Source organism: Amblyraja radiata, chromosome 34, assembly GCF_010909765.2.
Source record: "Amblyraja radiata isolate CabotCenter1 chromosome 34, sAmbRad1.1.pri, whole genome shotgun sequence".
Lineage (NCBI taxonomy): Eukaryota > Metazoa > Chordata > Chondrichthyes > Rajiformes > Rajidae > Amblyraja > Amblyraja radiata.
The window spans coordinates 3,994,959-4,020,333 of NC_045989.1; the positions used below are offsets into that span (position 1 = coordinate 3,994,959).

At 45.1% G+C, this 25,375-nt stretch overlaps 1 protein-coding gene across 1 annotated transcript in view; it reads left to right on the forward strand.

Moving 5' to 3' along the window:
• The window catches only part of mrps11 (mitochondrial ribosomal protein S11), a 31,162-nt gene extending 10,634 nt beyond the window's left edge, over window positions 1–20,528 (forward strand). The window contains exons 4-6 of the mRNA XM_033050111.1: window positions 1,083–1,212; window positions 9,254–9,319; window positions 19,875–20,528. Coding sequence (XP_032906002.1) covers window positions 1,083–1,212; window positions 9,254–9,319; window positions 19,875–19,982 — 304 coding nt within the window. The 3' untranslated portion in view covers window positions 19,983–20,528. The remainder of the gene's footprint in view (window positions 1–1,082; window positions 1,213–9,253; window positions 9,320–19,874) is intronic.
• The last annotated feature ends 4,847 nt before the right edge of the window (window positions 20,529–25,375 follow it).

The following is a 25,375-nucleotide window of genomic DNA, read 5'->3' on the forward strand; positions in this document are numbered from 1 at the left end:
TCCATGCTGTATGACTCTTTCTCTAAGTGGAGTAAGTATCTATTGTGCCTCAAAAACAGCAACTTCCATTTAAATAGAACTTTTAAAATGTCAAAAGCTGCACAAATGTAATTAAACAACAGTAATACAGCTATACTAGAATGAACAACAACATCTAATCAATAATTAATCATGAGGCAGTCAATGCAGATTGCAATACATATCAGAATTACACATTCTCCTTAATCCCACTTTCTCTGCGCTTTCACTTCTCCTTCTACCGCTAGTTCAGTATTATTAACTTCTATAGTCTATCTGCTTCTGATACCCCCACACTCATCTATTCTTGTTCACTTCCATTAACTGGCTTTTAGAATTGGCGCCTCATTAAAAGTTTCCTCTCCACGTTCTGTGCCCTCTCTCCCAACCAATATTCCTAGGTTGGAGATTACCTTTGCTACTGAAATGATAGTCACATCACCTCAGTAAGCAGATCTGCCAGTAATATTTAGGGCAGCACAGTGGCGCTACTTGTAGAGCTGCTGCCATACAGCGCTGGAGACCCGAGTCCGATCCTCACCGCAGGTATTGAGTGTTTGAATTTGCACATTCACCCTGTGACCGTTTGGATGTCTTCTGGGTGCTCTGGTTTTCTCCCACATCCCAAAGACGTGTAATTGGCCTCTGTAAAATTGCCTCGAGTGTGAATAAGAAAGTGGATAATATGGAACTAGTGTGAAAGGTTGATCGATTAATGGCGTGGACTCGTTTGTCTGAAGGGCCTGTTTCCATGCTGTATCTCTAAACTCAACTAAAATATTTGCAGCACTGAACTATCCCTAGTTTGATACCAGCTAGAGATCTTATCCAAGGAGATCCTGGTGTGAGACTTGCAGCAAATAGTAGAAGCTCCTCAATGAGGAAGTGGCCCGGACAGAGAGGAACGATCTCAGTCCTTGTGAACTCAGCTATATTTGACATCAGCACTTAACTTCCTTCATACCATTTAAAATAAATTTGTCGTAACTACAATGGTTAAACATTTTCCTTTGATTGTTTTCTCACCTTTTTCCATTTCTTACACGCTATTGCATTTTTCTCAGCACACACATTCAGGTTACCAATCACGACGGGCTGAGCATGGTGCGGACTTCATGCGGTACCGAAGGGTTTAAGAATACGAAGAAAGGAACCCCGATTGCAGCTCAGACAGCCGCCATTTCAGCCGCAGCGGTAAACCAATGCTTCCTCCCCCCACCCCCCCCCCACGTACATATTTAACCCATTTTTACAATTAATGGTTGCAATCTTTCATTGCTGCATCTGAGAAGCTGTGCTTTTGACATTTTTTATCAGATCCGCTAGTCCTTAAGTCCAAGATTCACTAAACTGTCTTCAGAAACATGATTACACTGTAAATTAAAATATTGTCCTATTAGCTGAAGACTCCTATCAATAAAACAGATATGACAGATTTGCATTCTGCTGCTTGTATGGGTTCAACGTTAAATTAGTTTTGGCAGCGTCAGTTTGTTAGTAATTGGAAAGGAATAGGAAAAGATCATAAGAAATAGGAGCAGAATTAGGCAATTCAACCCATCAAGTCTACTCCATCATTCAATCATGGCTGATCTATCTTTCCCTCTCAACCCCATTCTCCTGCCTTCTCCCCATAACCCCTGACACCTGTACTAATCAAAAATCCTGATTGGAAATTTAGAAAGGCCACAAAGAGGACTGTGTGGATTTCCACCCGGTGGCAACCCTGTGACCGCGTGGATTTCCTCCTGGTGCTCCGGTTTCCTCCCACATCCCAAAGGAACAGCTTTGGGAAGTCTGATTCACCTCTTCCCAATTGCGGACGTTGGACTTTGTCAATGGAACTGATGCGCTACAATGCTGAGAACTATATTCTCCACTCTTCCCCTTTACTCTATCTATTGTACTATTGACTTGATTGTATTTATCTATGGTATTATCCAATCTGTTTGGATCTCATGCAAAACAAAACTTTCCACTGTACACTTGACAATAATGTGGCACCTAAACCGAAAGATTTGCTGGTTAATAGGTTAATTTGCCTCTGTAAAATTTTTTTTAAATTCCTCCAGTGTGTAGGAAGTCTATGATAAAATGGAATAACATACAACTAGTGCTAACGGGTGATCGATGAATGGCATAAAATTCGGTGGACTGAAGGGCCTGTTTCCATGCTGTATCACTAAACTGAACTAAACTATCTCAAAATGTGGTGCAAGTGACGCACAGATTGCTGTATGATTTTTTATTTCTGGTGCTGCTTCATTGTCATTGTAGGAGAGATAGTTGCTGTATCCTGGGAGTTCTTGATTGAATGTTGTCGAGGAAATGTTACTGTGGATTGAACAAATTCTCTGCCTCACCGGGAAGCACTCGATGCTAGTCGTGGCTCCAATCTAAGAATTAATGTACATGTAAATTCTTCAATAACATTTGCCCTTTCCCCAGCGAGATTCTGTAAATATTCTACACAGTATCCTCTTCAGACTGACAAACAATGATCCCCATTCAGTTTCCTGATTGATGGTAGGTTGGTTCTCAACAATAATTAGTGGTATCTGCCAGCATATCCATGCATTATACATTTGCATCATTGGTTTTGTCCAGAGGGAAATACTAAACTATTGATTAGAAACATTGCTAATGTTTTCACTTCTGTGTTTAAGAAGCAGAAAACCTGAGAGCCGCACAATTTATCATATTTGTTTTCAAAGCATGATAGACCAAATCTGTTTTCTGGGTCCTGTTTGATGGAGCTGATGTTAATACAATAATCTAAGCAATTTTTTTGAGAATATGGAGCTGAACTGCAGATATTAGGATGAGGGGTAGGCAGTATAAAACTTTGGGTGGCCCAAGTGCAAACATATGAAGATCGGGATGTAGAAACTAGGAACTGCAGGTGCTGCTTTACCAAGGAAAGACACAAAACGCTGGAGTAACTCAGCGGGTCAGGCAGCATCTTGATGGTGCTGAGCAACCATCAACCTCTTTGGAGACCCTCTGACCATCTTTAATTGGATTTTACTGGACTTTCATCTTGCACTAAATATTATTCTCTTTGACTTATATCTGTACACTAGATTGAAATCATGTTTGGTCTTTCCGCTGACTAGCACACAACAAAAAGCTTTTCACTGTACTTCGATACATGTGATAATAAACTAAACTAAATATTCCTGGAGAATATGGATAGGTGATGTTTTGGGTCAGGACCCATCTTCATGCTGATTGCAGGCATGGGGGGGGGGAAACGAAGCTAGAAGAGTGGAGGGGAAGAACAAAGCATGGCGGGTCATAGGTGACTACCGGTGAGGGTAGGCCAAAGGTAGACTGCATCCACTGTTCTTAATGTGGCCTCCTGTAAATCGGCGAGACCAAGTGTAGATTCGGCAACAGTTTTACTCTGCCCACCCTTACGGGAACTCCCGGTTGCTAATCATTTTACCTCCCCTTTCCATACTAAGCTTCCTGTCCTGGTCCTCCTCCATTGCCAGAATGAGGTCACACGCAAACTGGAGGAAAATCTCTTCATATTCTGCTTGGGTAGCAAACAACCAAATGGTATGAAGATTGAATTCTGAAACTTTAGGTAACATCTACAAACCCCCCCCCCCCCCCCTCTCCTCCCCAGAACCCTGGATAACTTTGCACCTATCGCTCCCCCTCCGGTCCCACTAAACAATTTGCAACTCATCAATCTTCTAGCTTCACAATCGCAACTCTCTTGCCTCACACCTTGCGTGCGTTCATCCCAGGCCTTTGTAAACCCCTTTGCCTTTGTTAGCCTATGACCTGCTTTCCTTTGTCCTGCCCCTACACTCTTCTAGCATTCTTTCCCCCTACCCCTGCAATCGGTCTGAACAAGGGTCCCTACCCATGTCACCTGTCCATGTTCTCCACTAATGCTGCCATTAAAGGTTTGGACACGCTAGAGGCAGGAAACATGTTCCCAATGTTGGGGGAGTCCAGAACCAGGGGCCACAGTTTAAGAATAAGAGGTGAGCAATTTAGAACGGAGATGAGGAAACACTTTTTCACACAAAGAGTTGGTAATCTGTGGAATTCTCTGCCTCAGAGAGCGATGGAGGCCGGTTCTCTGGATACTTGCAAGAGAGAGCTAGATAGGGCTCTTGAAGATAGCAGAGTCTGGGGATATGGGGAGAAGGCAGGAACGGGGTACTGATTGGATGATCAGCCATGATCACATTGAATGGCGGTGTTGGCTTGAAGGGCCGAATGGCCGACTCCTGCACCTATTGTCTATTCAGTCGATGTGTTACATCAGCATTTTGAGTCTTAGCGTAAAGATCACTTGGTTCGATTTTCTCGACATGGTGATGTTGAACAATGCAATGCTATTACAGAATAAACAAAAGATAGTGGGAACGGAAGCATGCGTCTTTTTAGCTTTGTCCCAGAGAACAAACATTCATTCATTAAGTAAGTTAAAATAGGTCCATTTCAAACTGTGTCATTAGCAATAATCAAAATTCTATTGGAGGAATATTATTGACTTTGGGAGATGTTTTTTTTTAATTTGTTTTAAACTTTTGTTGCATTTAAAGAAGGCTGCAAAATTTCCCTCTAGTCAATCTGTGTTAACATGCTTTTGATTGGATTGAATTGATTGCCAGATACAGCAGGGAAACTGGCCTTTCGGCCCACACTAATTCTGTGTTATCCCACTTCCGCATCCACTCCCTACACACTCAGGGCAATTTACAGAATCCAATTAACCCTACAAAACTTTGGGGTGTGGGAGAAAGCTGGAGCACCTGGAGATAACCCACTCAGTCACAGGTAAACCATGCAAACTTGACACAGACAACATCCGAGATCAAGATTGAACCGAGTCAGGCACTGCGAGATACAAGCTCTACTGGCTGTGCCACTATGCCAGACCAAGAACAGGTACTTTGGCTCACAATGTTTGTGCCAAACATGATGCTAAGACCAACTCTTACCTGCCTGCATATAATCCATGCCACATATCAGCTTCAACCACCAACTGGCAGCTTGTTCCTGGCACCCACCATCCACTATGTTAAAGAAAAACTGCCCTGCACATCTCCTTTAAACTTTGCCCCTCACCTTAAAGCTATATCCTGTAGTATTTATTTTTTTCCATTCTGGATAAAAGGTTCTGACAGTCTACCTTACCTAGGGAAGCACGGTGGTGCAGCAGTAGAGTTGCTGCCTTGCAGCGCTGGAGACCCGGGTTCGATCCTGACTAGGGGTGCTGTCTGTACATTCTCCCCGTGACCGTGTGGGTTTTCTCTGAGATCTTCAGTTTCCTTGCACAGTCCAAAGACACACCTAGACCTAGGTCCTGAACATTGTATGCACAGCTGTTCTTTGGAGAAACTGTCCGAAAATTACAATAGCGAAAAACACTCGTTCATTCACCACCAATCAAGCCAGTTCAGGTGGCTTATCTCTCCATTTAGTATCTAAGGTTCTGTTTTCTAGCCATGTATTAGTTTTCCTTTCACTCCATTCCTTTTCTGTCAGATTCTCCACCCTTGTCAGCCTTGACTGATGTTCTTTGCACTTCTGTTGAGATGGGAAGTGTATTTGCCTGCCTGGTCCTTTAAAACATAAGGTGGCTTAATTTGCACTGATGCCTAGAATATGCACCTCACAAATCTGGCACGGTGGCGCAGCGGTAGAGTTGCTGCCTTTCAGCGCCAGAGACCCGGGTTTGATCGTGACTACGGGTGCTCTCTGTAGAAAGTGTTACCTTCTCCCCATGACTGCGTGGGTTTTCGCCAGGTGCTCCGGTTTCCTCCCACACTCCAAAGACGTGCAGGTTTGCAGGTTTATTGACTTGGTAAACATTGTAAATTGTCGCTAGTGTGTAGGATAGTGTGTAGGATTGTCGCTTGTTGGCGCGGATTCGGTGGGCTGAAGGGCCTGTTTCCACGCTGTATCTCCAAACTAAACTAAACTAAAGCCCTAACTCGCTGCAAGGTTGACGCTACTTTGAGTAATTATTCCAAGCTTAACCCTACAGAATGTATCTGTGTTGAGGAGCAGCAAGGAAATCTGAACCCAATTCCAAACAACCAGAAATAAAAAGTAGAAAATGGACAGATGGGAAGGAATTAAACTCCACTGTAATGTGATATTTTGCAGTTATCTTAACCATCCGATTACACTGCAACTTGAAATATAATTCTAAACATCTCTCAAAGCAATTAATTTAATTAGAACACCTTTTAAAAATGGGCTTTGTTTCGACCCGCAGTCATATTTGTGGTAAGTTCATGATGAATACTTCAAAATAACAATCGGCTTCATTGTACCAGGATGACCAGCTGAAAAACCTTGCTTCTATATCCTGTTATTTAATTGTTTTCCTGAAATCATATCGTCCTTGCAAATGCATGCTAATCCTCAGCTGCACATTTTCCACTCACACGTTTAATATTTGTTGCAAGGATTACACAAATATAATATTCCAGCAATTTAACGTTGCTTATACTCAGTTTATAAAAATCAAGCCATTTTTCCTCACCTCATTGTAATCTATTTTACTCATAAACTTGGCCGATCCGGCTTAAAAAAACAATTTTAAAGTTGCTGTTGGTGATTGTAACATAATTATGAAGTGCCACTAACCTGCGGAAGGTGGAAGAGTGGAGAACCAAGCCTTCTCTCCCCCGACCCAACAATCAACCTCTCCTTACCTGGATCAAGTTCAAGTTCAAGTGAGCTTAGACAGACACAAAATGCTGGAGTAACTCAGTGGGTCAGGCAGCATCTCTGAAGAAAGGGAATAGGTGTTGTTTCGGGTTGAGACCCTTCTTCAGACCTTCTCTTCAGACTTTGGTGCATCTGCAGTTCCTTCCCACGCAGTTCTCAAGTCTCCCATTCCTTCTCGCCAGAGATGCTGCCTGCCGCTGAGTTACTCCCGCATTTTGTGTCTATGTTTGGTGTAATCAAGCATCTGCAGTTCCTTACTACATATCCACATATCATTTTTGAGCTCTTGCCTCGCCCTTTCCCCTCATCTTTTTTTTTTACCAAATATCTCCCCTCTACTCTGACCTAAAATATCATCTGTCCATTCCTCTACAAATGCTATTTGACCCGTTGAGTTCTTCCAGCACTTTGTTTTTTTTGTGCATAGAACAGTGGATCCTGGATGTGCCCCTGCTGGTTCTCACTTAAATAGAGACATCGTTTTGCAAGGACACAGACATTGAAAGCAATGCTGTTGTGCATTGTTCATGAAATTTGAAATAGCATCATGACAATCTTGCACGTTAGAGAACAGCTTCAATAGGTGGTGCTATTGCCCCAAAAACCTGAAGTCGTAGTGAAGAAAAGAACGTTAGACAAAGTAGGGATATTGATTGTGGAGGAAAGAACGGCAGATGATGGTTTAAATTGAAGATTGGCACAAAATGCTGGAGTAACTCAGCGGGACAGGCAGCATCTCAGGAGAGAAGGAATGGGTGATGTTTCGGGTCAAGAAAAGAAGAAGGGTCTCGACCGGAAACGTCACCCATTCCTTCTCTCCTGAGATGCTGCCTGGCCCGCTGAGTTACTCCAGCATTTTGTGTCTATCTAGGTATATTGATTCACATGCAGCCACACGTGCTTTTGCAGATTTCACATCTGTGTTAAATGTCATGGTACAATAATTTTGTTCATATTGCGATGTTCAGCTTGGGCAGCTAATAGTCCAGCGGTATAGCCCAAGCATTAGGTAGCAACCCACACCCCCGCGCCTCTCCTCCCCTTCCCACCCCTTCCCTGTGCCCCACCCAGACATGCAACCATTTCTCCCAACTGTCCTGTCCTTTATTCCTTTCTATTCCCCTCCCCCATCTTCTCCCACGTATATCCCTTCCTCTGCACATTTCACTCCTCTCCTTATCTGACATAATTTTCCACCCATCTGCTGATCAAATCCTCCTCGCCTGTATCCACCTATCACTTGCCGGGCGTTGTCCCACCCCCACCTCTTTTCTAGCTTTCTCTCCTCCCCCCTCCACTACATTCATTCTGTATAAGCGTCTCGACCCGAAAAGTCAGATATTCGTGTACCCTAGAGATGCTGCCTGGCCCGCTGATTTACTCCAACATTTGTGCTTAGAAACAAAAATGATTGATCAATTTCTCCCATGAAAGGGGAAGACTTTAAAGATTTGTGTTTTATGCTTATATTAATACTGCAGTGAATGTCCCCTGAGTGTTCACCAGTCTGATACAGGCTCGTTCACCACTGAGATCCAGACAGAAACATACATCATTTATAATGGGGAGGTCCTAGGACCGACTTTTTCTTGGCTTGGGAGGAAAATTAAGGAAGTAGTTTTGTATGAGAAATTAGTAAGGTGCACTAATTAAATTATGACCGATAACTACTTACACTTTGTATTTATTAGCTGAGTAGTTAGTCACAAAACCTTGCTGACTTTGGCCTATTTTATCATGTGCTTTTAGGTACTTGGAAACCATCTTTAATAATGGACTCTAAAATCTTACCAACCACTGAAGTCAGACTAACTAGCCTATAGTTCCCTCTCTTTTGCACCGCTCCCTTCTTGAACAGTGGAGTAACATTTACAATCTTCCAGTCCTCTGGGACCATTCCTGACCCTAGTGATTCTTGAAAGATCACCACTAATGCCTCCACAATCTCTGAAGCTACCTCTTTGCTACAAGTTTATATTCTGCTACAGATCTCACGGGTTTTCTTTCATATTAAAAGATTTAATTTTTCTAGCTGAACGGTTGTGTTCTTGCTCATTTCTTCAAGTAGGCCTTTTAGAAGTTGCATCCTAGTTCCCTTCTGGCGTGGGAACTGTGGTTTGAATGGCAGCCTCCAAAGGTGTCAATTTTTCCATGATGCAAAAGCTCCTTGTCAGAGATGATCGTTACACTGGAAAGTTTCCATTTATATAATTAGTTAACGTCAGAAACAATGGGGTCAGTCTGCTTACACTGCAAAAGACGTCTTCTCCTGTGAACATTACCATGGCAGCTCGGTAGTGGTGTTTTCAAGGTAGTGAAGACGCAGTAATAATAGTACTGTAAGAGGCAAAATCAAAGAGAAAACGTTTCAAAAACAAATGTGGAATAATTACTGATAGCATCAGAAGATTTAAAAAAGATAGCACCAATGGTGAGGAAGTACAGAGACAAAAGGGAACAAACACTATTGCTTTCAAAAGAAATAAAATCTAAAATAACATTTTGCATGTTTTTGTTTTGTGGACAGAAGGCAATAAATCGGGGAATAACCTTTGTCCGGGTGATGGTGAAGGGATTGGGACCTGGCAGAATGGTGAGTTATACATCGATTTCACACTGCTGAAGTGGTTTTTGTTACAGGCTATTCCCAGGGTAACGAACACTCAACTTATGCTTGCTACTACACATGAACGATCTCCCGTGATATTACTAAATACAAAAGTCCAACGTATTAGTTTAGTTTAGAGATACAGCATGGAAACAGGCCCTTCGGCCCACCGAGTCCATGCCAACCAGCGATCGCTGCACACTAATACTATCCAACACACACTGGGGACAATTTACAATTTTACCAAGCCAATTAAACTACAAACCTGTTCGGCTTTGGAGTGTGGGAGGAAATCGGAGAAAACCCACGTGGTCACAGTGGGGATGTACATACAGTCCATACGGACAGCACCCGTAGTCAGTATCGAACCCAGGTCTCTGGCACTGTAAGGCTGCAACTCTACCTCTGCACCACCATGCCACTATGTGTTTGTTCCTACCATAGGTAGAACTCAGTTTCCTCTCACTCTCCACTTTTAGTAATTGTTCTTTCTCATTAGTCATGTGTGCTTTAGATGCCACTCACTACAATGCTGTGGAGGTTTGGTTACCATATCAAGTGATTTTTGTGTTTCCCCAATTTACAGACAAAATCAACATGGCCGTCTGTAAAAATGCAATCTGCTCATTATCTGGGAACATCCTGTTTGTGTTTATCGATCCCTTTGTATCTCTAGAAGCAGTTCCAAAGTGATAGAAATGATCAAATGCAGAGGGTTTGTCCTTCCCCCCCCCCCCCCCCTCTTCCAGCTTTCTTCCCTCCCTACAATCAGTCTGAAGAGGGTCCCGATCCAATACATTACCTATCCATGCTCTTCATTGATGTTGCCTGACCTACTGAGTTATTCAAGCACTTGTGTCTTCTATTCATTTATCAAACACATTTTTGACATATCCAAGCGTATTTGCTCAACAATCAGTTGTGTGTAAATTGAATAATATCTTCTTGAATGAATGTTTATTGTTTTAATATCCATTTTTATTAACTCGGAAGAATGCTGAACACTAGGACTGGTTCTGTAGTCTCAGTGACAGTTGATAAAGAATGGGAAAAACATCAGTGGACATGTCAGAGCTGACCATAAACGGATAAAGCAGCCACATAATGCATCATTCTTTACACGGTTCGCTATGTATGTAATATATTTAATACTGTGTTGGGTTTGTTTTCAACTAGGGTGGGTTGGAGAAAAATGGATTTAACAAAGTGCATGATTTATTTTGTTCAGCAGAGAAGTTTTGCCTAAGGCATTCAGTAACTTACTCTCACCAATGAACCTTCGACAATTTTAGTTTAGTTACGAGATACAGTGCGGAAACAGCCCCTTCAGCCCACCGAGTCCGTGCCGACCTGCGATTCCCCGCACACACTCAACACTATCTTACACACTTGGGACAATTTACCATTTACAATTTTACCAAGCCAATTAACCTCTATGAATAAAGACTTTTTTGACATTTAGTTTCCCAAACACTGTACAATTCTGGCCTCTTGCACACCCTGGATTTCATTTACTATCATCATCGAGTCCTCAACATCCAGGACACAGATACTGGAATTTCCCGTGGCCTTTCTACTTTAAACCCCCTGTTCTTACTAGCTCTTTAAGTGGCTTTATGTGAAATATTTCTAAAGTAAGGTGCAGTCTGAAGTAGAGTCCCTACCCAAAACTATCCATGTCCTCCAGGGATGTTGCCTGACCCGCTAAATTACTCCAACACTTTGTGCTCTATGTAAGATTCCAGAGATTGCAGTTTCTTCTGTCTATTTATGTTAAACTTTGTTTCAGTTTATCATCACGTGTACCGAAGTACAGAGAAAAGCTTTTGTTGAGGGCTAACCAGCCAGCGGCAAGACAAAACGTAATTACAATTGAGCCATTTGCAGTGTCCAGATATATGATAAGGGGATAACGTTTAGTGGAAAGTAAAGCCAGTAAAGTCCGATCAAGGATAGTCCGAAGGTCACCAATGAGGTAGATAGTAGATCAGGACTGATGACACCACTGTGGCACCGGCTACTATTATTGGGCTTTCAATAATGTAGGTTCCAAGAAACTATGAGAATTGAGAATTGAGAACCATCTATGTTGGGATAAGTCCTCAGACAAGTTAAACCTCAGATTCACTCCCCATAAGGGCATTGGTGAACCAGCTGTATTTTTATTAATTTACCTTTAGTTCAGTTTTCTGAATTCTAATGCAGTAATCTTACTGAGATCAACGAGAATTTAAAAACTCATATCAAGTGCATGGGCCACGGGTTTGGAGAGCCGGGGCTGAGGGAGCGATGGAAGCAGAAGCAGCGGCGGGGGGCGGATGCGGACGGGGAGTTGGGGCTGGCGAGTGTTTGCCGGGCTGGCGAGTCGCTCGCTGCTCTCCGGCCATGGTGCAAGAGACCCGGGCCGTCGGAGGCGTCGGAAGCGTTGCGCCACTGTCTTTAGAGTCTCTGTGCCGAATTCGCCCAGGTGACCGGCATGAACCAGGCAGCGTCTCTGGAGAGAAGGAATAGGTGACGTTTCTGGTCGTGATCCTTCTAAGGATCTCGACACGAAACCTTTAGAAGGGTCTCGACCCGAAACGTCACCCATTCCTTCTCTCCATAGATGCTGCCTGTCCCGCTGAGTTACTCCAGCAATTTGTTTAAACTCTTCGCATTTAAACCAGCATCTGCAGTTCCTTCTCACACAATGAGACCCAACAAGATGACTTAGAAGCTAGTACCACTCGGGTGGGGGAGGGATGGAGAGAGGGGATGTTAAAGAAATCGATATTCATACTCAATCGGGGAAATTTGTTGATATCTGTCTTTAAATTTATATTTTGTTCTTCTTTAAATGTAAGTCTTGGATTCTTGTATCGCGGGAACAAATAAGCAAAGGCAAGATGGTAAATATAAACGACAAATTAACTTCAGAAAATGAAGCTGGTAGAGATGAACTTTGCCCTTCACTTTTCTAAGAATAACCTCAGGGATTATGCAGTAAATGTCATTCAAATACTCTGCAACCTTGGGATAATATTGTTCATGTTCAAATCCGATAGGTAAGTCTTGATTTGTTCAATATTAGTTCAAAGACACAGCGTGGAAACAGGCCCTTCTGCCCCTCGAGTCCGTGCTGACCATCGATCACCCGTTCGCACTGGTTCTGTTATCCCACTTTCTCATCCACTCCCTACACACTAGGGGGCAATTTACAGAGGGCCGACAACCTACAACCCGCACGTCTTTGGGATGTGGGAGGAAACAGGAGCACCCGGAGGAAACCCACGCGGTCACAGGGAGAACGTGCAAACTCCACACAGACAGCACCCGAGACCAGGATCGAACCTGGGTCTCCGGCGCTGTGGGGCATTAATTGTAATGTTAATACTTGGGCCTCCGCTGATATGCCGGGATGATTACCCAATATTACTGATTATTAATCCATTGTATTATTGATTATATATGTTGCGCCCGTTCTCCTTTATCTGTACATTGTGAGCGGCTTGCTTGCAGTTACCGGATAGCACGCAACAAAGCTTTTCCCTGTACCTCGCTACAGGTGGCAATAGTAAACTAAATCAATCTATTTACATGTATCTCTGTGTTGTTGCTTTAACCGGCCTGTTAAGGTACAGCAACTGAGAATGTAATTGTTCTGATGTCGCTACACGCAACAACTAAACACTCCTGTCTTCATTCTACACTTGAAATTACCACAATGACATTTAAATGGCATTTGGACAGGTACACGTGTAGGAAGGAACTGCAGATGCTGGTTTAAACCGATAGACACAAAATGCTGGAGTAACTCAGCGGGTCAGGCAGCATCTCTGGAGGGAAGGAATGGGTGACGTTTCGGGTCGAGACCCTTCTTCAGACTGAAGGTCTGGTTAATTGGCTTGGTATAAGTGCAAATTGTCCCTAGTGTGTGTAGGATAGTGTTAATGTGCAGGGATCGCTGGTCGGTGCGGACTCGGTGGGCCGAAGGGCCTGTTTCCACGCTGTATCTCTAAACTGAACCATCTCCGGCTAGCAGGGCTGTGTGGTGCCGAGTGCTGGGACACGGTGACATCTGGCTCTGATTTCCACAAAGCTAATCACGTATAGAGCAGCGCCGCAGATCAATGGGCCTCTGGTACTTGGAGTTGGTCCACAGACACAGAGAGGAAATTGGCTATTACTCCGGCTTTTTGTGTCTATCAGTGACTTGGAGAGTGGGCTGGACAACAACTGACGCAGCTGGTCGCGGCTCCCCTGATCTACACCATTCCCACGCACTAATGGGCCTGTGCCACTGAGGCGACTCTTTAGGCGACTGTCAGGGACTAGTTTTACTAGCATTCACCTACGACTCCTCACGACAACCTCCGACAGCAAAAATGGCTGCCAGTGTCGCTTGTAGTCGCCCAAAAGATCGCCTAAGTGGGACAGGCCCTTCAGGCTGCGGCTCGGTGCATCCCTCGGGCTTGGTCTCTCGCAATTTCTCACTCCCAACTCTCACCCAATGTTGGCAGCTATAGTGAACTGCTTTTGTTGTGTGTTAACCAATCAGCGGAAAGACTATACATGATTGCAATCAAGTCACCCACAGTGTACAGATACAAGATAAAGGGAATCATGTTTAGTGCATGGTCAAGATAGGCCAAGGGTCTGCAGTCAGGTAGATGGAAGCCCAGAGCTGCTCTTCCTGTAATACAGTCTGGATTGGAGGGTTCTATCTTATAAGGAGAGGTTGGACAAACATGGATTGTTTTCTCTGAAACGATGGAGGTTAAGTAGAGGTATATAACGTTATGACAGACGTAGATATGGTAGACGGTCAGAATCTTTTTCCCATGGTGGAAATGTCAAAGACCAGAAAGCATAGCTTTAAGGTGAGAGGGAAAGGTTTAAAGGAGAAGTGCAGGGCAAGTTTTTTAATACAGCGTGTTGGTTGCTGGAATGTGCTGCCAGGGGTGGTGGTGGAGGAATATAATAGACAATAGGTGCAGGAGTAGGCCATTCGGCCCTTCGAGCCAGCACCGCCATTCAATGTGATCATGGCTGATCATCCCCAATCAGTACCCCGTTCCTGCCTTCTCCCCATATCCCCAGCGCTATTTTTAAGAGCCCCATCTAGTTCTCTCTTGAAAGCATCCAGAGAACCCGCCTCCACCGCCCTCTGAGGCAGAGAATTCCACAGACTCGCCACTCTCTGTGAGAAAAAGTGTTTTTTCGTCTCCGGTCTAAATGGCTTACTCCTTATTCTTAAACTGTGGCCCCTGGTTCTGGACTCCCCCAACATCGGGAACATGTTTCCTGCCTCTAGCTTGTCCAAACCCTTAACAATCTTATATGTTTCAATGAGATACCCTCTCATCCTTCTAAACTCCAGAGTGTACATGCCCAGCTGCTCCATTCTCTCAGCAAATGACAGTCCTGCCATTCCGTGAATTAACCTTGTAAACCTACTCTGCACTCCCTCAATAGCAAATTATATAATTGTCATGATGAAGAGGTTTTTAGATAGGCTCATGTATATGCAGGGAATAGAGGGATCTGGATCATGTGCAGGCAGAGGAGATTCGTTTAACTTAGCATCATGTGCGGCACAGACATTGTGGGCCAAAGGGCCTGTTGCTGTGTTGTACTATTCTATGCAACAAGATGTGTCTCCATGCAAAAAAGCAACTGTGAAATAAGAGTATTACCCAGGCCAAGTATTAGTTTAGTGCCTGGTGTGGTCGCGTTTCTATTCACTATAATACAATTGGGTGGCACAGCGTTAGAGTTGCCGCCTTACAGCACCAGAGATCCAGGTTCGATCCTGACAACAGATGCTTGTATGTATGTAGTTTGTATCTTATCCTCATGACCTGCGTGGGTTTTCTCTGGGTGCTCCGTTTTCCTCCCACACTCTAAAGACATACAGGTTTGTAGGTTAATTGGCTTAGTAAAATTGTAAATTGTCCCCAGTGTGTGCAGGATAGTGCTAGTGTGCGGGGATCGCTGGCGGACTCGGTGGGCCGAAGGGCCTGTTTCTGCGCTGTATCTCTAAACTAAATTGGAGTAGCATTTCACTGGAAATAATACAAATAAAATATACTAATTGGACTGTGAAAGTGTGTAATCCACCTTGCGATTAACCAATTTAACTGCATTATACATTACACGTTATGTTAATGTGATCTGAAATACATTAACATATTGTGTGTGGTGTGAAAGATTAAGAAAACATGAAACTGAAAATACATTTGCCTCATCAAGCTGACTTCCTCTGTCCCCCCTGTACCTTGGGGGGGAAACATATTGAGGTTTTACAACCCCAGAGATGACTTCTCAGAACACCGCATGCAAACATTATTCATTATAATATCCCAGACTGCTCAGAGATTAGTTCTTAGCAAATTAACTTAATGAATGCTTATTTAGTAAACCAGACCTGATGCTGCATCTACTGATGGCATTAGTCCATTCACTCAATTATCTCCAGGCTGATAGTTTCTCCCTCTTGGCCTTAATCCATAAGTACTTATTATTTTCAAACTTGTTTGAAAGGCTAATATATGGGAGACAGCACAATCTGTACATTTGTAATTGTGGTAATTTTGTTACAGGGAGAGGATATTTAGCAAGTTGCCTGTATTGTTGCATATTTACCATATTTCTGCATATGCTGTGCTGAACCACTATCTACCTCATTGGTGACCCTCGGACTATCCTTGATTGGACTTTGCTGGCTTTACCTTGCACTAAACGTTATTCCCTCATCATGTACCTATACACTGTAAATGGCTCGGTTGTTATCATGTATTGTCTTTCTGCTGACTGGATAGCACGCAACAAAGGCTTTTCACTGTAATTCGGTACACGTTACAATAAACTAAACTAAACTTGTGCTTTTAGTCAGAGAGTCATACAGCACTAAAACAGGCCCTTCGGCCCAACTTGCCCATGTTGACCAAGATACGCCATTTAAGTTCGTCCCACCTGCCCGCGTTTGGTCCATCTAAACCTTTACTATCCATGTACCTGCCCTTTTACTCTGATCCCAATTTCCTTTGTAATCTTTTTCTTCTTGTGTTTTCAAATTCCCTGTGTGTTTAGCTCTGTATCATGTTTCTTGAATGCACTGAAACCAATTGACAGATGATAAAATTAAGGATTCATAATATCCAAAGCATACTTGCAGCACTGATAAATGAGCAACCAGGGCCCTTTATTTCAGTAGCTTGTCTCTACATTTTCATTGGGGGCGAGAAGGAAAAGATAGGTAGGCATGAGTCTGTTTTAGTTTTTAGTCTTAGAGATTCAGCACAGAAACAGGCCCTTCGGCCCACCGGGTCCGTACCGTCCAGCGATCCTGCACACTAACACTATCCTACACAGACTAGTGACAATTTTATATTTATACCAAGCCAATTAACCTTCAAACCTGTAATTCTTTGGAGTGTGGGAGGAAACCAAAGATCTCGGTGAAAACCTGTGCGGTCACGGGGAGAACGTACAAACTCAGTACAGGCAGTGCCCGTAGTCAGAATCTAACCCGGGTCTCTGTCGCTGTGATACCTTTACCGCTACGCCACCATGCCGTGTGTAAGTATATATTATACATGTGATGTAAGGTTACATTCTTCATGTTCCTGCTGCTTGTTCTGTCACTATTGAATCCCTCGTGACTGTGATAAATCTTTGCATCTATAATGCCCATCTTTTCCGAAGAGAATACGATGCATCAGGCCCAATGATAGCTGCGGGGAAAGTCGAGGAGGAAACCACTAAAGATGCCACTTGACAACAAGTGGATGGGATATTCATGGCCCATTTATACAGGCCCATGATCAAGAATTTTGTGAAGCATGGTTTCTAACCTGGGTATGATTCAATGATGCATCTGCTCACTTAACCTCCATACATGGCCATCATCAGTCAGGGTATTGACTATAGAAACAAGGAACCAGGCAGCACAGCGGGCAGAGCTGCTGCCTCACAGCACCAGAGACCCGGGGTTGATCCTAACCACGGGTGCTGTCAGTGCGGAGTTTGTACGTTAGCGAGTCCGCATTTGGAGTATTGTGTTCAGTTTTAGTCTCCTTGCTCTAGGAAGGCTATTGTGAAACTGGAAAGAGTGCAGAGAAGATTTATGAGGACGTTGGCAGGACTTGAGTTGTAGACACCTATCAGAGCACTTTATCCTTGGAACGCAGGAGACTGAGGGGTGACCTTATAGAGGTGTATAAAATCACAAGGGGAATAGATAGAGTGAATGCACAGTTTTTTACTCCGAGTAGAGAAATCCATTACCAGAGTGCACACGTTTAAGGTGAGAGAGGGACGAACGTAAATGGGTTCGGTAAGTGGCGGCGCTGTTCTTGCGACTTTTTTCGTGTCGTATCCCCCTTCTCTGCCTCCGTCTGCGCTGAGGCCTAATGGCGGAGCTGGCGGTCTCCAACCTGCGACCGACCTCGAGGCTCCGGAGGCAGAGCCAGCCAGGACTTACCAACGCGAGGCTGGCCGTCTTCGGGGCCGAGGCAGCGGTGGCCCGACTCGCTGATGCGGCATTCCATCTTTCGGCAGCGGCCCGGTGCTGAGACTGCGGGACACGGAGCTGTTGCAGCGGGACTCGGAGCTGATGCAGCTGGGCTCGGAGCTGAGGCAGTGGGACTCGGAGCTGATGCAGCGGCCCGGAGCTGAGGCTGCGGGACTCGGAGCTGTTGCAGCGGGACTCGGAGCTGATGCAGCTGGGCTCTGAGCTGAGGCTGCGGGACTCGGAGCTGGGGCAGTGGGACTCGGAGCTGGGGCAGCGGGACTCGGAGCTGTTGCAGCGGCCTGGAGCTGAGGCTGCAGGACTCGGAGCTGTTGCAGCGGGACTCGGAGCTGATGCAGCGGGACTCGGAGCTGAGGCTGCAGGACTCGGAGCTGTTGCAGCGGGACTCGGAGCTGATGCAGCGGGACTCGGAGCTGAGGCTGTGGCGGGCTGACTCGGAGCTGAGACGGCGTTCCGGCTTTCGGCAGCGGCGACATCACCACAGAGGTCCGCTGGACTGGAGAGCGGCATCTCCGGCCTGGATCAATCGCCTCAGCGCAGAGGGAGAACAAGGAGGGAAGAGACAGAGACTACGACTTTTGCCTCCATCACAGTGAGGAGGTGCTTGGTGAACTCACTGTGGTGGATGTTAATTTGTGTTTATTGTATGTTTTGTTATTTATTGTTACTGTGTATGACTGCAGGCAACGTAATTTCGTTCAGACCGAAAGGTCTGAATGACAATAAAGGAATAAAATTCAAATTCAAAATCAAATGGATTATCTTGGTCAACATGGACAATTACCTGATTGGCAACTTTTTTGCACAGTGTGATGAGTGCATGGAGTGAACTGCCTGGGGAGGTAGTTGAGGCAGGCACTGTAACAACATTTAAAAAACAATTGGACAGGTACATGGAGAGGAAAGATTCAGAGGGATATGGGCTAAACGCAGGCAGGTGGGGATAGTGTAGATTCAGGTATTAGACTGGTAAAGAAGGTATATGGACTACTTGCCTTCATTGGTCAGGGCATTGAGTACAAGAGTCAGAAAGCCGTGAATGTCGATCAATAAGACTTTGGTTTGGCCACATGTGGAGTATTGTGCAGTTCTCGTCACCCCATTACAGGAAGGATGTGGAGGCGACTGTCGGTGACTGAGGGGTCATAGAATTATGACAGACATAGATCAGTAGATGGTCAGAGTGAAAATGTCAGGGACAAGAGGGCATAGCTTTGCGTTAAGAGGGGCAAAGTTTAAAGGCTTGGGTTTTGGGTGCTTGGAACACGCTGCCAGGGTGGGGGTGGAGCCAGATACATAGTGGAGTTTAAGAGGATTTTAGATTATAGAATGGAGGGATATAGATCATGTGCAGACAGACAAGATTAATTTAGCTTGACATCATGTTGGGCACGGACATTCCTGTGCTGTACCTTTCTAAGTTCCAGTTAGCAGTTGACCTCGAGTACCTCATCTTATGTGAAGATGCACCAGCAAGCCCTGACATGAAGTAAAATGTCCAGTTATGGTGAGCTTCAAAACTAATTGTGTAATTGTAAGCATTTACGGGAAGAGGTCACTGATCGCACTATGTACATGACTCCAGGTGTTTCTTTCTTTCACTTCCCATCTCCAGAGGACGGAAGTCCAATTAGTGTCTTTATCAACATCCAAAATGAATTTAGTTTTGTTTAGTATTGAGATACAGTGCGGAAACAGGCCCTTTGGCCCACCGAGTCCGCACCAATCAGCAATCCCCGGACACACCAGGGACAATCCTACACACCAGGGACAATTTCCAATTATACCAAGCCAATGAACCTAAAAACCTGTACGTCTTTGGAGTGTGAGAGGAAACCAGAGCACTCGGAGAAAACTCACGCAGGTGACAGGGAGAACGTACAGACAGCGCCCGTAGGCCGGATGGAACCCGGGTCTCTGGCGCTGTAAGGCAGCAACTCTACCGCTGCGCCACTGTCTTGTTCAATGGTCTTGAAGTGCATTTAAGAGTATGGACATTAACAATGAGCTGTTGTTTTTCCATTGCAGTCTGCCATAAAAGGACTAAGCATGGGTGGCCTTCAGGTTGTTTCGATCACGGATAACACTCCGATCCCCCACAATGGCTGCCGGCCGCGCAAAGCACGCAGGATGTGAAGCCTTGTCCTGTGCACCGAATGAGGACACCAACATTATTGCCGAATGGCCAGTATCCAACACACTGCAACATGAGCTGTGCTGAAATGTTTGCACTCTAATTACGATAGGCGTATCTGGGAAGCGAGTGGAAGTTACAGCCAAATCAGACTGTGTGGGTAAATGATGAGAACATACCTTCTAATTCAGTGTGTAGAGTCTGATGGACAATGTGTAGGAAGGAACTGCGGATGCTGCTTTAAACCGAAGGTAAACACAAAAAGCTGGAGTAACTCAGCGGGTCAGACAGCGTCTCTGAAGAAATTAATAGGTGACGTTTCTGGTCGAGACCCTTCTTCAATCTAACCCGAACCTTCAATCTGAAGAAGGGTCTCGACCAGAAACGTCACCTATTAATTTCTCCTGAGACGTTGTCTAAAACGCTGAGTTACTCCAGCTTTTTGTGTCTATTTTCTGATGGACAATGTGTTGATTTTCAAAGCACTGAGACTCCTCAACAGCACAGACAATTGTAAGAGGTGTCATCAAATAAATTGTGAAAATATACCAACTTGTATGTCAACTTTTTTTGCATTCAAAAGCAGCCATTACTTTTTCGTGGTAATGGTTTATTTTTTAATTCCAAACCTTAAAACTCTGAATGGGTCAGGAGGAACTGCAGGTGCTGGTTTAAACCGAAGACAGACACAAAAAGCTGAAGTAACTCAGCGGGTCAGGCAGCATCTATGGAAAAAAGGGAGAGGTCACTTTTCAAATCGACACCCTTCTTGGTGTGAAGAAGGGTCTCGGCCCGAGACGTCACCTATTCCTTAAAACTGAACATCACTGCATTTTTGAAGTTGTGTAGTTGATAACTGCAACGGTTTGCAAAACTACAAACACTTTAACTCCCCCTCCCATTCCCACACTGACCTTTCTGCCCTGGGCCTCCTCCATTGTCAGAGTGAGGCCCAATGCAAATTGGGGGAACAGCACCTCATATTTCGGTTGGGCAGCTTACAATCCAAAATGACTTCTCTAACTTCAAGTAACCCTTGCTCTCCCCACCCTAGTTCTCCGACTAGTTTAATTGTCTTCCTGATTAAATATTATTGATTGTATGCCTCGTTGTCAACTTCCCCACAACTAACAATGAACCAATCTACAAATCCATGATCACCATCCCTATTGATGTATGTTTTCACACCTCACCCCTCTACATCTCCCTCTCCCCTGACTCTCGGTCTGAAGAAGGATCTCAACCCGAAACGTCACCCGTTCCTTTTCTCCGCAGATGCTGCCTATCCCGCTGAGTTACTCCAGCATTTTGTGTTGTAACTGCAGAGGATAAAATAGAAAGGATGAAAGTTTGTCTCCTCTCCACCCTGGACGTGTTTCCCGGTCTAATCATTTAATGTTCGCCGTGTTCCCAGTGCAGTTTGAGTCGTATGATCAGCTAATTCAGCTCGGAGCTGAAGCATTTACACTGATACTTGGGTTGTAGTATGAATGGATTATTGTTCATTAAATCCTGTTAATATTAATTAAAGCTCGATTTCCCACTCAGCAGGGGGGGGAGCTGCTGGCTGCAACAACTAATTCTACCCCAGTGATGCTGTCACTGACAGGAGACCCACAACCTTCACGAATACATTAACGATATTAATGAACACTTCCTGCACTTTCCACGTCTTGTTCATTTGCAGATTAGCCGGGATGATATTAGAAATGAAGACAAAGGCAGGCTCCATACTTGTAACCTTGCATGAGTATTGATGGCAGGGAGTCACAGCTGCCCCGCTGCATACCTTGGCCACGCATTAATTGAGATGCACAAGGACTAAAGATGGCACCCTACTGGGGCTGTATCAGTGGGGAACGAAAATGAATCCGAACCATTGCTTTAATAACGTCCCAGAAATATCCACTTGGCTTAGATGCTGAACACTTGACTGGAATAGCAGTTTAATCAAAACTATCTTTTTAGTAGGCCCTCCGGAGAATTACATTATTGCCTGCAGTATTCCTGTAAGGAATGATTTGAGTCATGATTCTGTCAGTCCTCCCAATCTTGGCAGTGGCCCGAGTAAGTGGGAAATGGGAAAATCATCAGTCAAATATATTTGAACATGCTTCTGGAATTGGTGCAAGGCACACAGGGTTATGTGAGAGGCAAGCGGAAAACATGATGAACCAGCCCTTACACGACCCTGTTCTGCTACCACCTCTCTTTTCTAACTTCTCCCCCCACTACAATCAGTCTGAAGAAGGTGTGAAACGTCTATTCATATCCTCCAGAGATGCTGCCTGACCTGCTGGGTTCCTCCAGCACTTTGTGTTTTTCTCAAGGTTCCAGCATCTGCAGTTCCTTGTCATGGAGTCTCACAGTGTGGAAACAGGCTCTTTGGCCCAACTTGCCCACACCGGCTATCATGTCCCATCTGCACTAGTCCCATCAGCCTATATGGTCCATATCCCTCTAAACCTATCCTATCCATGCACCTGTCTTTTTGTTTCATAAAAGTTGCGATAGTACCTGCCTCAACTACCTCCTCCGGCAGCTCATTCAATAGACCCACCACCCTTTGTGTGAAAAAGTAACCCCCCCAGGTTCCTATTAAATCTTTCGCCCCCGCACCTTAAACCCATGTCCTCTGGTTCTCAATTCCCCAACTCTGGGCAAGAGACTGCGTCTCCCTGATCTATTCCTCTCGTGATTTTGTATAGCAGCAAATCTTGCAAAGTTTTCCATCGGATAGCGTGGGGACCGTCAGTGAGCGAGGTGGGCCATCGGAGAATGAGGGAGAGCTGAGGAAGGACGCCGAGAACAAAGGGAGCTCCGCCTGCTGCAACGTGAGGCAGGAGGCGGTAGATGGGACTGTTCGGTGAACTTTGCTAACTTTGTCATCACCAAAGCGGGTCGACACTTGTGTACTGCCTAGGTGAGGTCTGCTACATGATTTTACCGGGCTGCATGCAACACAAAGCATTTGACTGTATCGAGGTACATGTGACCATAAAGTTGCATTCTCTTCTCCTTCTTCTTCTTCTGTCGTATGTCTTTTCGACCTGCAGCTCCGTTGAGGCGAGTCAGGCCAACGTGTCATCGTCCAGGTCAATCAGACCTCGTTCACCATTCGGTGGCCGGTGTTTGGGGCAACTGGTGACGATGTGCTCCACTGTCTGTGTTGGGTCCCTACACTCGCAGGAGGCGCTCGCTGTCCACGAGGCCCCACCTCTTCATCGCTACCCCATAGCGTCCGACGCCTGTCCTCAAGCGGTTGAGGGTTGTCCACTGCTTTCGGGGCCGGTCCTGGCCAGGGACGTCTATGGGTCATCGATGTAATGGTGTAGCCTCGACGGTTCCGCTGACTTCCACTGGTCTCTCCATCTCGTCTTGCACTCACTCTCCATCTTATGTATATCCTGTCCCTTTTATCCTGTATTTGTACACTGGACGGTCTAATTGGAATAATAAGCGGAACTAAACCATTGAAAACCTCGCTCGCTAACACACCACCAACTTTCATGTAATCTGCAAACTTATTAGTCATACCTCCTACCAGTCTGAAGAAGGGTCTCGACCCGAAATGTCACCTATTCCTTCGCTCCATAGATGCTGCCTTACCCGCTGAGTTTCCCCAGCATTTTTGTCTACCTAGTCATACCTCCTACAATCACTTAGAACTTTTCTATGTATTCTCTTTTATTCATTAAAATACCTTTTCAGTTTTTGTTAAACTCACTAGTACCAGCGCATGAGATTGCAGGCGAAATGTGTAAGAAGGAACTGCAGATGCTGGTTTAAAACGAAGATCGACACAAAAAGCTGGAGTAACTCAGTTCAGACCGAAGAAGCATCTCGACCTAAAACGTCACCCATTCCTTCTCTCCGGAGACGCTGCCTGTCCCGCTGAGTTACTCCAGCTTTTTGTGTCTATCTTCCATGAAATTGCAGAGCAGGCTTTGGCTTTATCACTCCGCTCTTCCCCAACGAATGTGCTTGGAGCAGAACAGCCTATAATGTACTTGCAGCTAATTCATGGATATGTACTCAATGCTGTGTCAATTCATGTAAGGTTCCCACATCAGTAGCTTTCCTTTTTAACTTCACTCTGTTCAGTAATTCTATTGTTTTCATTTTTAACCCATTTTCCTGGCTTGCAACAACTTTCTGTTTTAAAGTTAAAAGGGTCTGTCCCACTGCGGGGACCTAATTGGCGAGTTTAGAAGAGTTTGCCCTCGACTCATACTCGTAGCATGGTCGACATGAGGTCCTAGGAGGTTTGTGTAACTTTCCTTCATGCTTGAGTGTAGTCCCCGCGTACTCGAGGCCTCAGCTAAGTCGCGGCGTATTTTTCAACATGCCGAAAAATGCCCGCGAGTAAATAAAGGTCGCCATGGCAAAAATCGATATTTTTTTTACTCGTATGTTTAGTCGAAGTAGGTCGTAATAGGTCGGCATGTTAGTCAAAGGAAATCGAGGGTAGTCGAAGGAAATCGAGGGTAGTTCAAAGTTATCTGGCTCCTTAAAAGTGTCTCCATTCCTCACCTCTTCTCTCCCCTTCTCTCCCCCTCTCTCTCTCTCTCTCTCCTCTCCCCCCCCCCCCCTTCTCCGCGCTCTCCAAAAGATCATCGCGGGTGTGAATTTCAGACAGTGCTCCCCCGCTTTCCCTGACCGCCGCCTTTGCGATTTGTTTGAGTGTGTGTGTGTGCGCAGTCGGTCGATCCAGCTCGCGGTTTCATTGCTGACGGTCGATCCAGCTCGAGGTTTTTCAGGCGAGTGCCCTCGAGCTTGAAGGTCGAAGACAGTCGCTGAGAAGTTGCCTTTGTGGGACAGTCCCTTTAAGGATAAAAGAGATATGAATTGTGAAGCCAGAAGAAGGAATATAGTGGGGAGGGGAGGAATGGGTGAATCCAGGTGGGGCCCATGGAAGTGGGGGTGGAAGTGGAGGGGAGGGTCTTATTTGTAGGTTGGTTACTTAAGATTGGAGAATTCAATGTTCATACTTGTTAGGCACTTTCCCCCCCCCCCTGGTGAATGCTATGTACTTACTTCTCTGTTTCTATCCCAAGTACAGGCCTGGTGGCTGTGAGTCTGGAATCGAGGGGTTAAAGGCTCCTGTACCCGATTGGCCCAGCTGCGTCAGGTGACGGGTGACTCATCTGGAGTATAAAGACCAGAGCTTCCCAGAATTCCTTCTCTTCGTCGTGGACTCTGACTGATGAGCAGTCTGTTGGTGGGGGCCGAGGCAGCCTGACCACATGGCATAGAACTTTGTGTATTTTCACCATTCCTTGTTATCAGATATTGTATTGGGACGGATAAGGGCTGACCTTAGAGTTTACATGTATTTTGGTTTCAGGGTTGTATCTCTTTGGGCAGGTTTTGGAATCTCCGGTTCGACGGCCCA